Consider the following 12,649-nt stretch of genomic DNA (forward strand, 5'->3'; position numbering starts at 1 on the left):
GTTCCAAGCCTTCTTAGGGAAGACTGGACGACTCTCCTTTTCAGGGGTGGTCTCACTTGTGGCTGAGTAAACGGTCGAATCCCCCAAGCTATTGCGACCTAAAGATGTATACACCTCTGCAATAATAATTGGTAACTGTTGTTGCCGATCAGCTTCTGCCGCTAGTCGTTGACGGACTTGTAAGCAAACTGCTTCACTCTTAATATTGACCAGAATCATATCTGAGACAATAGAGAACATTCCCACTAGCTTGATCCCCAAATCCAGGGCTGGACCAGCCTCGTGCTCATCCTGTACCTTTTTCACAACGTTCCCGTCGACTGCTCATGGACAGGGTGCCAAAGCACAATGTACACACACCTAAGCAAACACCGTCCCCCCGGTGGTGCAGTCCTCTAAAGAGGGAATCAGACCACTCGGCAAACTCATTGTAAGGATCCTGCGTTTTTTACCAGGAGTCGTGTGTGGAAAAACGGCCTCAAGCTGGTCAAATTTTTGTGCAAGCCTAAACGGCAAGTCATCCCAATTTTGAGGACGTTTGCCCATCACTGAGTTAATCATGACTGACTAATCACCAGTCCACCACCGTGTCCTGGTGGTGGAGGAACAGCTCCAGCCGGAGCTGCTTGAAGTGCACGTGACATAAACTATATGACACTCTTGTATATTCATGAAACAAATTGTCATTCCCATCCACCACGGGAAATGTAACCCAAGAATAGAAAACCTTGAAGTGGTAAGCTGGGTCCACCTCAGCCACAGAAATAAAGGTAGCCCCTGCATTGGGGACTCCTTGTTGACTTAAGTGTGCTGTTATCGCTGCGCGGTTAGGAGCTGCAATAGCGACTGGTTGTGCCATGTTTATAAAGAAAGCAAGTAAAAAAACTGCAGTGCAAAACAGGGTCAAAACCTTTTAAAATTTAAGCTCGACAAACCTATAAATATACAAATATAGGAGGCTAAGCCCCCCACCCCAGACGTCTTCGCGAATGGTGAGAGGGTATTGTGGACAAGCACAAGTGCCACTCAGGGGGTCTCGTGAAAAAATATCAGACCAAACATTGGTGGCACCATGTTGCAGGGATTCTGCACAAACACAGCTATCTGCAGGGTTATAGGACCTTGGTGTATAGAGACGGAGTCATCCTACCACCTTAGTACCCATGATCCCAGGACTGACTAGCTATAGAGTCTCACTTGCTCTCCTACTCACTGACTGAGAAACAAGTGATTAGACACCACAGAACACAACACTCCCAGATCATTCAGGAATCGCGGTAACAAGACACACCCTTTCGCTCTCGCTCTTGTACTTGTCCACAATAAGATCTGACAGAGACATGAATCAGTTTAAAATATTTATTTTAACTAACATGCCCCAACATGCAATATACGTGCCACAACAAGCAGGACTATGCATAGTACAAATGCAGTCAGCATAGCAGCTAGTCCATATATCATGAAGGGGGATGTCATAATGAAAAGACAATAGAGCCTAACCTTCCTCCCCTTGCTAAGAAACAGTATTATTATATGTTAGAAGATCTCTGGGCTTTGTCAGCAGACCCCATACCTTAGCATATAGAGAGTAGATCTACATCATAGGTGCTGTCTCGCTCTTCTCCCTGGAAAGGTCCCTCTCCAAGTGTGTGCTACCTATTTGTGTATTCTAATAAAACCAAATTACGTTGTCCAAACAACAGCTGCATCGGTATGTTTTGTCTAAGGGCTAAGGCCTGGCCAGAAGAAAATAACAATGGAAATTTTTGTTCGACCTTGCTCACAATGTTCAGCAAAATCACAGGAACTTGCAGGGAATAAACACAGCAGTGAGTTCTCACGTGAAAACAGGCATAGAAATTATTGCAAAAATAAAGTACGCAAAGGAGCAGGCAAACTGCAGCCTGCTCATGCTAACTTGGAGAATACGACAATGTCCCCATGGCCCACGTGACACGGCGTGCGCTGTGCACGCTGACGTCATGGGATTGCCGAGGGGGGTTTCGGAGGTGGCAGCAGAAACTTCCGCTGCCATCCCTATTTGGGGGGGGGGGGGAGGGGGGAGGGGTAGACGGGCTGCCCATGCTCCCCCATGGGTGGGTGCCATGACGGAGTCCTGTAGGGCTGTGATGTTATGTGTCGATTTAGATACCGTGTATAGGTTTCTCGATTTATGTCCTTATATAGGCACAATTCGCATTGCCCATATTTAGGCATAGAAATAATACCCTTAATTAGGCATTATCCATGCTAACCAAATACAGGCATGGCCACCTACATCTGTTCATCTACGTCACAACGAGTTCTTGGAAAACCAGACTCTTAAGCCTTTTAGGACTTCCCCTTGCTTGGATATTGATTTCTCCAAGAACTCATTTATTATGCATGAACATCTATTCCTTAGGGGTTCATTCATGACGTTCTTCTGCCCGACTTTTACGTCAGTACTGGCATTCCTAAACACCTTCAAGTTATAAATATACCTTCACTTACCATGGGAAACCGCGGTTCGGCTGCCTACTTGCATGACGCGGCTCGCCACGGCAAGTTCGGAAGGAAGTCAAATTCCTGCCTGACGCACTGACCAGACGCTGTCATCCTCCTTGCAGAGAATCCAGCTCCAGTGTTTCTGACTCCCCTTGCGGGGTGTTAGAGATCGAGACTCGGAAAGAGATTCCAACCTCACTCATTCTAAGGTATGGAGCGGACTAGAACCTAGAGGGACTTTTGGCAAATCTTGGCAACTATAGCTAAACTAGACTATAGACAAACAGCACCTACTTCTTACCTCGTACTACACTTAGGTTAGGTACACTGGGGTAGAACTAGCTAGAAGCATCAGATGAGTATTAACCTTTTAACCTGTGTTATTTATGTATATATTTTTATGAATATCTGTCATAGCTACAAACCATGCTATTGCAATATTATTTTCTTACTGCTAACGCTGTACATATTTTAGTTTGCATTCTGTCTTACAATTGTAGCATTTCATATCTCTTGCACGGGAAATAAGACTGTTCAATAAACCCTTTTTATTGAAATGCCCGTCTATCTATTTCTGTGTAACTCTGTATAAACGAAGCATGCACGATTGACTGAGTGAAACTGTTATCTATTGTTTCCACGATTCTAAGATGGTTCCGATTCTAAGGGAAACAGAGTTGTCATGTTTATGCGGTTGTCAGAAACTAATCTCTTCTTGATCATTCGAGAAGTTTTCTAGTGACCTCTGAGTTAGCTGGCACACACAAGTAATTAAGTTTAATGTACTCGATAGAGACATACTGACCTCAGTCCTATGTCAAAACTATAGTGTATATTATTCCAATTCGCAGAGCCTATCAGGGATATAGGAACTACACTACATGGCGCCCAACGGTTTGGTAAGGCACTAATTTAACGCTATATAACGCTATATACTGAACGGTTTTTTCCTGTACGTTCTGCTTTTTGTTGGTTCTTGTTTCAGCTCCCATGGAATGACACTTTACCAGTGGGAGGGATGGGTGTGCCCCCGTAGCAAGCGAACGCACACACCACCGCGGACTCCCAAGCGCGTTTGTATACCCAAAGCCACACACTCAGCCTAGACCAGGAAATGCCTACCATGACAGATAACACTTCCCCCAAGGCGTCTCTCCACGTGTTGCCGTGGAACGTCAATGGCCGGTTCGACCGACAAACGCACAGCGGTCCTACGGTACGCGCAGCGTCTCCACATAGATATCCTCATGCTTCAAGAAACACACCTCTTAGGTAACTGCTGCCCCTTCTTAGCTTGCTATGGCTATGATAGGGTATGGCACTCCGGCTTCTCTAGAGGCGCACGAGGGGCTGCCATCCTCCTGAGGAGTACACTGCCTTTTGTCCTTTCCCAAGTGGTACATGATCCTCAAGGCTCGTCTATGACAATTTGGGGATCACTGGCTGGGTCCCCCCCTCACTCTCATGTCGGTATATGCCCCCCCTTCCATGCTCGCGCACACTCTTGCATACTGTATATATATATATATATATATATATATATATATATATATATATATATATATATATATATATATATATATATATATATATCCATCTGTCTAGTTTCATTTTTTCAGGGGCTACAACATCTAGCATTGTTTGACATTTCACGTGAATGTTGTCTAGCATAATAGCAGAACTATTTCTCACATCAACTGAATTACCAGCTGAGGAATATAAATATGCTTATTTGTTTGACTGCTATCTTTGACCAGGGTATAGGGATAGAACATTTGTACCAAAGTGTGATCTGCCCAGGATATGAGATTAGGTGATTGCCTCCTAGGTTTATTTAGAAATCCAATATAAAATCTAAGGAATGACCAGCTGTAGCAGTAAGACCCGACTGAAGATAAAAACAAAGCAGGTCTTAAGCTTAAATAGATTCTTCAACAACATGAGTATAAAAGTCACCTAGAATAATACCCACTTCCCTTTTGTAGTGGCAGGAGTCTTTAAAATCAACTAGAAATGTTGCATGTGTGGGAGGGGGGGGTGCTGTTAATCACGGCAATAATACAGGAGAATTTTAATTTACATTTAGTAATGCTCTTTAATGCTGCCATCGAATGGGTGCTCAGATGGTGAATGCCCTGGATCTGGGATCTTTGTAAAGATTGCAAGAGTCCTTAAAGTGAGGCAGCAGCCCTTCTGTCAGCGTGAGGCCCTGGGATGGTACACACAGCTAATAACACCCTTAACGACCTATCAGAACTTGCTGCATCTCTCCATTCAGTTGTTTGCGCTTTATAATTTCCCTCAAGTCTGGAGTAATAGGATGGGTGGGTAAAGTATCAGGTTTAATGTACCTACTGTACTAACACCTCTACGTCTAGTCCTATGATCGCCCTGCCCCCTTCATCCAGGATACTAACCCACCATAAATATAAATGCATCTACAAATGTTGCAAATTGACATAAAAGGACCTGGATATGTGTACTGGAGCGGAATCTGGGCACTGATGAGGTAGAACATGGACTTTAATGTTGTTGTTGATGTGGTTTTTTATTACATGTGCAGAAGTTCTGCAACCCGAATCTGGTGGAAGTGTTTTACATAATTTGAAATACACGATTCACTTAGTGAGGACTTTGTCTTTTTCTTTACTAGATCTTCTCCAGTAAATAGAATAATTTTTAACTTTAGTTTAAATTGGTATGTTTTTAATGGGTAGAGTAATGCATAACTGGAATGATGACTAGAAACAACATTTGTTATCCATCCATTTAGTTTGAGTACGATTTCAAAAGTGAGAACGTATGACGGTTTGTTTTGCAAGATGGTTTTTCCTTCTCGTTCTGCATCAGATTTGTAATTTTTCTTATGTTTATTCCAATACAGCGCCATCATTAAAAGCTGGAGCAGGTGAGCGACCATCAAGCACAACATCTTCGGAAACACAGGAAGCGTTTGTGGATGATTTTAGAGTTGGGGAACGTGTCTGGGTCAATGGTACTAAACCTGGATTTATTCAATTTATTGGGGAGGCTCAATTTGCCCCTGGGCAATGGGCAGGCATTGTTTTGGACGAATCAATTGGCAAGAACGATGGTTCAGTGGCAGGAGTGCGTTATTTCCAGTGTGAACCCTCAAAAGGAATATTTACTAGGCCTTCAAAGTTATCCAGAAAACCCTTAACAGATGAGGAAGCTAATGGTGTCCAGACAGCATCTGCATCTAGAGCTACATCACCAACATCTGTGTCATCTATCAGTATGGTGTCTTCACCGACTTCAGCAGCGCTTAATACAGCTACTCCTCTCAAATCACCTGTGGCTAAGGAACCAGTGACCCCCTGTCAGATAAGCAATCTAACAAGAACAGGAAGTGAATCCATATCTAACCTGTCTGAAGCTGGATCCGTGAAAAAGGGGGAGCGGGAACTCAAAATGGGAGATCGTGTTCTGGTAAGTTATTTATATGCATAAAATGTCTAGGAGTAGAGTGGGTGTTGTTTTGAGGAAAGGAGAAAGTTAGAAAGTTTTCATGCTGTCAGTGACGAAGCATGCATGTCTGACTGTGTCAGTGAGAGGCGTGAGACAGTTGGAACACAGTTATGTTTTCAGGAATCTTATTGAAAAGAAGGGCCTCTGAAATAACGGGTGTTGCGTGTCAGCTAATGAGGCTGAGACAGGAGTGGTTTCATATGCCTACTACCTGTGCCTAGGTGGGGAGGGGGAGTTGTTGTTTCTGCCTGCTATCTCCTAAGAAAATGTAGCAGAAACACCATTTAGTGGCTAATCCGCTTTCAAAGTTATACCAGCAGTAGCAGGGATAACCCTAAGAAGAGTGGAAAATGCAGGGATTTTAGAAACACCTTTGGCTAAATATGCTGCCTTTAGATGCCTTCATCTCTGGCACAAATTAGAGTTCATTATTTATCAAGGCACTGATACCCTTGGCTAAAAGACCCATTAATTGTTTTCTTTTCTTAAACTAGAACTCACTCCTGATCTATTGCACTACTTTGAACTAAGTGTTTTAATATCCTCTGTGCTCTTGAATCTGGAAACAGTGAAACATCCTGCTTACATGCCCCATTTTGGTAAATGACCTGTCTGGTTACAGTCAAATCTATCAGAACAAGCATTGGCATAGACAATTGGTCTCGCCTTTGGGACCTTATAAGTGTTTAATTATGCAGCACATTATTCTTGGTGCAACATCAACTGTTGCATGGCTAAACACTTATAATGTCCCAAAGGCGAGACCTATTGGTGTAATGCCAAACTTAGATCTCCCCTAGACCAAGCTATGTACCTTCACTTTCCCAGGGAGAGAATATCAGTTCCAAACTTATGGAATATAACATATACACAGCACTTCCTAAGGTGGGCAAACTTTCAACACTCCCCCCCCCCCAAAGGCAAGGCAAGAAAACAATATAACATATGAGTCTCCTCTAGACCAAGGTAACACTCACAACACTTCTCTAGAGCGAAGTATATTTTACACATCACTTGCCAGGAGTAGAACAACTTCCTATAACACAATTACCTGCTAGAAGGGAATTCACCCATCCTTCTACAACAGAATACTTGGCCAAGAAGAGTCCACACCTCCTGCTTCAAGGAAAAGACGAATTCAAACATATGGAATATATAAATGTATTAACACAATACTTCAATCACGGGCAGGCCGAATATATATTGATCATGGCAGACTCTCGCATATCAAATAACCGATTGAAATACACAATCATAGCAAATATATATATGTAGAAATATATATGTATGGATATAAGAATCAGAAAATAAGAAGGAAAGGAGAGAATCAGTAAAGAATCAAGAGACAGTTAGTAGCAGAGACACCTCACCTACTGCTCCATCATTTCACCCCACTTCGCTCAAGGGGAGTCCATTGCTTGAACCGGGCGAAAGCTCAGAGGTGACACCAGCATCCACTCTTCCGTGACAGCACGTCTGCTCCATGGCGTGAACTTCCACCAGGCCAGTGTAGGCTCCCCTTTTAAATACAATTTCAAACACAACGAAGCTTCTAGCAAGCCTCGGCCCCTCGTTCTCATGAGAGCCCGTACCAGCCTGCTCCAAGGCCACCGCATCGGTTGATCAGGAATTTGCTATGGCTCCGAGACAGACCATGTACATTCCTCTGATAAGAACCAGTTCTCTCTAGTCAGTAAAGTGTGAAAAACAGGAGGAAAGCAAAAACATGCCCTCTTCTTCGTGCAGGCACAGAAAATGGCTTCAGCATGAAAATGGAGTTAGTTAAGCCATGCACACAAAGGCCCAAAGCAAGATGGAATCAGAAAAGCAAGGATGACATGAAACCACGTGAAAGGCAATAGTCAGCACCTATAATTCTCATCCACATAATTTACAAGCACCACTGTGCACACAGAAAAATTTGAAGCAAGGTAAAGTCAGAAGGCAGAATGACATTAGACCACGTCAAAGCCAATAGGGCAAAGTCATAATTCACCTAACCCAAATAACATTATACACTTAATCCCTCAGTATCCAACATTGAGCACGTGTGTGCACCATTACCCACAACACTGCACCTCGACATCCCACACCTCCTATTCTTGGGAAGACTATTCTACTAAAAGACAGCAAGATTACAGGACAGAAGAGTAGCAGGCATATGCAAACCCATCCTACATTAAGGCTAGGGTAACATAACACACTTAAGTCAGTACAAAAAGGTGGTGGTTGTGGGTCATCATAGGGTGTCAGACCACAAAAGTGGCTCATTCACTACAATTGGCTATGCCAATGCTTGTTTAGAGTGGGATGATGCCTGCTATCATCTGGATGGCTGATAAACTCTTCTGCAATCTGGGGAAGGCGAAACCTTCACCAGCCACATTCCATTAACTGTTGTTGTCATAAGATTGCCTTTTCTTAAATAAGTTGTCGATTCTACCCCAAAGAGGTGAATCCCTTAAAATGAGATGTGATATATTGTTGGTTTCTGTGCTGCATCTACGTGCCGGGCTTCTAATAAAAGATCTCTCTGAGCTGTAATTGATGATCAGTTGGCTAATGCTCAGACCCCCCACTACATTCCTTCCAGTAAATCTATAACACCCAGGGCCTGATTAAAAAAGGTAATCTTACACTTTTCTGTAAATTAACACTTGTTGTAGTAACTTTACCACTTTTTCGTATTCACAAACTACTTGTAAAATTACTAGTAGTAAAATTACACTCGTAGTTTGTGAATACCACAATAGTAGTAAAGTTACTACAGCAATTGTAAACTTCCATAAAAGTGTAAGTTTATCTTTGTGAATCAGGCCTATTAGGCTTTGTAGAAAGTGTACTACCATTTTTGGGGAAGTCGAAAGACCTTGACTTGAAACAGGAGTAAATGACTGTATATGAGTGGCCCCTTCATTTGTAAAAAAACATTACGCGGAAAGAATTGAATATTAAGTTCACTACAAATTGCGGTTTTATTTGTCCCATTGTGTTTCATATGTTGTAGTTTGTGACATTTAATGCAAATGTTAATACTTGACAATGGTTTGACATTGGCGAATGACATTGGTTTAATGAGTTTTTATGCCTTATCAGTAATCTTCCTTATGTTATTTTATCTGCCATATGCCATGTGTAGGTGCGAGTATTATATGGGATAATCATTTCTAATTATGAGATGAATTAATATTGCCTGACGTCAGAATAAACTCCGGATGGCAGTGTTAATTAGAATTAGTGCTTGATTTATGGCCGATCAAGGTACTGTGTTTGTTTTAGACATGTTGTCCCAGCCTCAACATATTTAGAGGGCAGTGTGACAAGATTGCGCAAGCCTTTGATGTTGTGACGTTTTCAAATTATAAAATCAACTTAGTGAAAACGTAGACCAATGCAGGCACAATGCTCATGAAAAGAGCTTTCTCTGGTGGCCCTCCAGCGGCCGTGCCTCCTAAGTATGGAGGCAAAATAGTCTCTTTCAAGGCTGACAATTGTGATTTTTCTTTATTACTCGAAGAAAAAGAGAAAGGGCGGGTCTGAGTAATGTAATGAGCGTGCACTGAAAGCAAGCAACCACAGGCGAAACAATAAATGCGCAGGACTTTTAAGGAAACTTAAACAACAGAAATGCCATGTTGTCACACAGAGTGACATTATTTTTGGAACATAATAATGATTTACGAAGCACATTGCATTTAGCATTGGACTGCAAGGCAATCTCTAATGGAGTGCGGTATCAACATATAACAAGCGCGCGAAAGACTGTGAAAGCGATCACGATCGCAGGGACGCACTCTGTGGTCGGGGAGGGGTGGAGCGAGGCAAGCTGCATTGGAGAGGCGGAGCGAGGCACGCGTGCGCTTGTGCGCGTAATCGCAAGCTGGTGGCCAAGCCTTTGGTAGCACTTTTAAAACCCGCTTACAGAATGTCTCGCAGAGCAGCGCGACCTAAAAAATCAGTGCTCTTAAGGCTTTACCCTGTAAAGAACCATACAGTGTTTTTCGCAAAAATTTGATGATGCTCTCCACTTGCATTCTGGAAGTGTTGATGGAATTTTATTTGAATCAGGAAATATTTCTTTTAGGTTTCCAGACTAGATCTTAGATAAGCTGAGAAGACATGGTACAACGGGGATGTTTCCAGAGCATTTCTATTTAACCTCGAATGTCCAAACCCCTTTCAAATCAGTATTTTACCCCAGGCAACATAATTAAGAATTGTGAGTAAATAAGTCTGCTGTATTTTCAAATCTTAGGTCAGTAGTCCAATTCAGACGTTTACCACTAGAAGATGTTTTTCTTCCTATGTTCTGCACAGGTAGCAAAATGATGAACTGCAATTTTTTGCTTCAATACATCACCAACAACTACGAAGCCATAACTCCTCTGCTATAGTAAAACACTTGCTCTAATCTATAAAATACTAATTCAGAACACAAAATGGCCTGAAAGCAATTTCTCGAACTACTCTACCTCATCTTGATATGGGGCATGGAATAGCTCCCTTCCTTTATCTTGCCTTATTAAGCGAAGTAGTGTTCCTGGGGTGATTAATCCGGGGTGATTAATCCGACTGTGTAGCCCAAAAAAAACCTGGTAGTATAAGCAAACGTGCCAGAATTCTTTCTGATGGTGAAAAGGACTAGTTACAAAGAGCACTACAGTAAACTTGTTTTAATATTTATTTTAATGCCGTGTGACTTTGTCATGCTCAGGCCATTTCACACATTAAAATCCTTCTCCATTATCATTTTATTAGTTTATAATGAGTGATCTGGATGGGTATAATTATTAAAGCACTACTGCTTCCCAAGAAGAGTATCCTGACACTCATTCTCATTATACAATACAATTATGGGCACACAGGTTCAAGCTCTGTTTTTTAAAATCTTGGACATTTGTCAAGCTTCTTCCCTACCAGTTAACCATGTGCCTTGTAGCAAATAGAACCTAAACCACCTTCCTTTTTCCTTGCAGTGTTCTTTGAAAAATTGTGTTTGTCTGTCTTCGAAACCCCTTATTTTAAGGTGTGCCTTCCGCTCCCACTACTGGACAGTATATCTTTGCCAGGCAATCAATTTCAGTTATTGTGTAGTAGGTTTTTTCTGTGTACTCAAGCATACGCAGAAGAATCTGCTTGGAGCCTATTTCATTTATTTCTTTTTGTGTTTTTTTAACTTTAGTTTGCATAAATTATAACCTAACCTTTGAAACTACGGGTTACAGCATTTACACTGTCAAATCATAATAAAACAGTGACAGTATTGGGTCTTCCCACAACATTTCCCATTGTATCTTTTCCTGTGCTTAGTTTATAAACAATACCCAAGGTTGTGCTAACTGTACATTAAAGCAGTAAAACACTTCAGTGTTCACATAACATCCATGTGCTATCTCCATGCATCCCTTTTTTTAATCAAATTTACTAGATCTTCCACTACTCCAGTTCCATACACCAGTCTCGACTCCTGCTCCATTGATCAGGTGAAGGTATCACTTGGTTGCCCAAGATTTGAGCTATAATCCATTTTGCCATCACGAAAGCCAAATGAAGAAATCTTTGATGATGCCAGGAAAATCACCATATATCCCATGCTTCAGAAGTCCTAACCTTGGCAGTACCTCCTGAGCTGTGCCCACACTGTCATCCATCCTCCCGCCAACATATGTGTTAGAATGTGTACTTTCGCAAGCCCAACATAGACTTAGTTTAGCCAAACTGATCGAGTTGTGCTCTGGAGTAGAATATCCAGTGTAGGACTTTGAAGTGACTACTTGTGGAGCTGGCTTTAATCATAGCTTCAGACAGATGCATTATTACCTCTTGCCAGTCAGACCTCTCCAATATTCCTACATCCTTTGCCCATTTAGATTTTAGTTTTACATGTGTATGTAAGGCATAATCTGTGAGTGTTTTGTATTTGAAGGACAATACCCGGATTTCATTTCTCCAGTTAGGAGATCATTTACTAATGGAGTGTAGTCTGGTATGTTGTCTCAGTTTCCAACGTTACTCCTCTCTATGTGATGCAACTAGAGATTTTTTTTAATTGTGTCTTGTGCATTCAATGAGCCTCATATCTAGGAGATGGACTGCATGGCATTCGACTCCCATATGTCTCTCCCTCTTGTTAATCCACTTAGTTACCATTTTACAAATTCTTGAAGTCTCCTCACTTTTGCCATGCGGGTGCCCACCCACAGCGGTGATTACTTTGTCACTTTTCTCCATACCTCACCATTCGCTTTCCTTCATGCTTTCGCCGTCACCTCTATTGGTGAAGGTAGGAGAGATTCCAAATTGCCACCTTACAAGTAATGCCTAAAACTTCTTTGCCAATCCTGTATCTATCCACTTTCAATAAAGGTTTGTGGATATGCATAGATGTCACTCCTGACAAGGCAAATGTAAAACGTTTTTCCGGGGCAGGAAGAGAATATCCCTGAAAAAGGTGGAAGTGCAGAAAAAGAGGTTGTTCCACAGAGAAAGGTGAAAATAAATCTTCCTTCCTCCACCCCAAACTATCTTTCACAGCAAAGCACGATTCATACAGTTGGTCAAGGGTAGGCGTCTGATGCACTCTGACCTCAGCAGCTGCTGTCACATGAAGAAGGTGTGGGATTCCATTTCAGCAAGGAGGCCAAGGAAGAATAGAAAGATGAGTGTGATGCTT

General features: G+C 42.1%; 1 protein-coding gene across 14 annotated transcripts in view; it reads left to right on the forward strand.

Annotated features, from left to right (window-relative positions):
• CLIP1 (CAP-Gly domain containing linker protein 1) overlaps positions 1-12,649 on the forward strand; it is a 712,474-nt gene that overhangs the window by 148,790 nt on the left and 551,035 nt on the right. For all 14 annotated transcript variants that reach the window (XM_085636018.1, XM_085636008.1, XM_085636009.1 and 11 more), the window contains exon 3: positions 5,372-5,937. In XM_085636018.1, the coding sequence (XP_085492144.1) occupies positions 5,372-5,937 (566 nt within the window). The remainder of the gene's footprint in view (positions 1-5,371; positions 5,938-12,649) is intronic.

This window comes from Triturus cristatus, chromosome 11 (assembly GCF_964204655.1).
Source record: "Triturus cristatus chromosome 11, aTriCri1.1, whole genome shotgun sequence".
Lineage (NCBI taxonomy): Eukaryota > Metazoa > Chordata > Amphibia > Caudata > Salamandridae > Triturus > Triturus cristatus.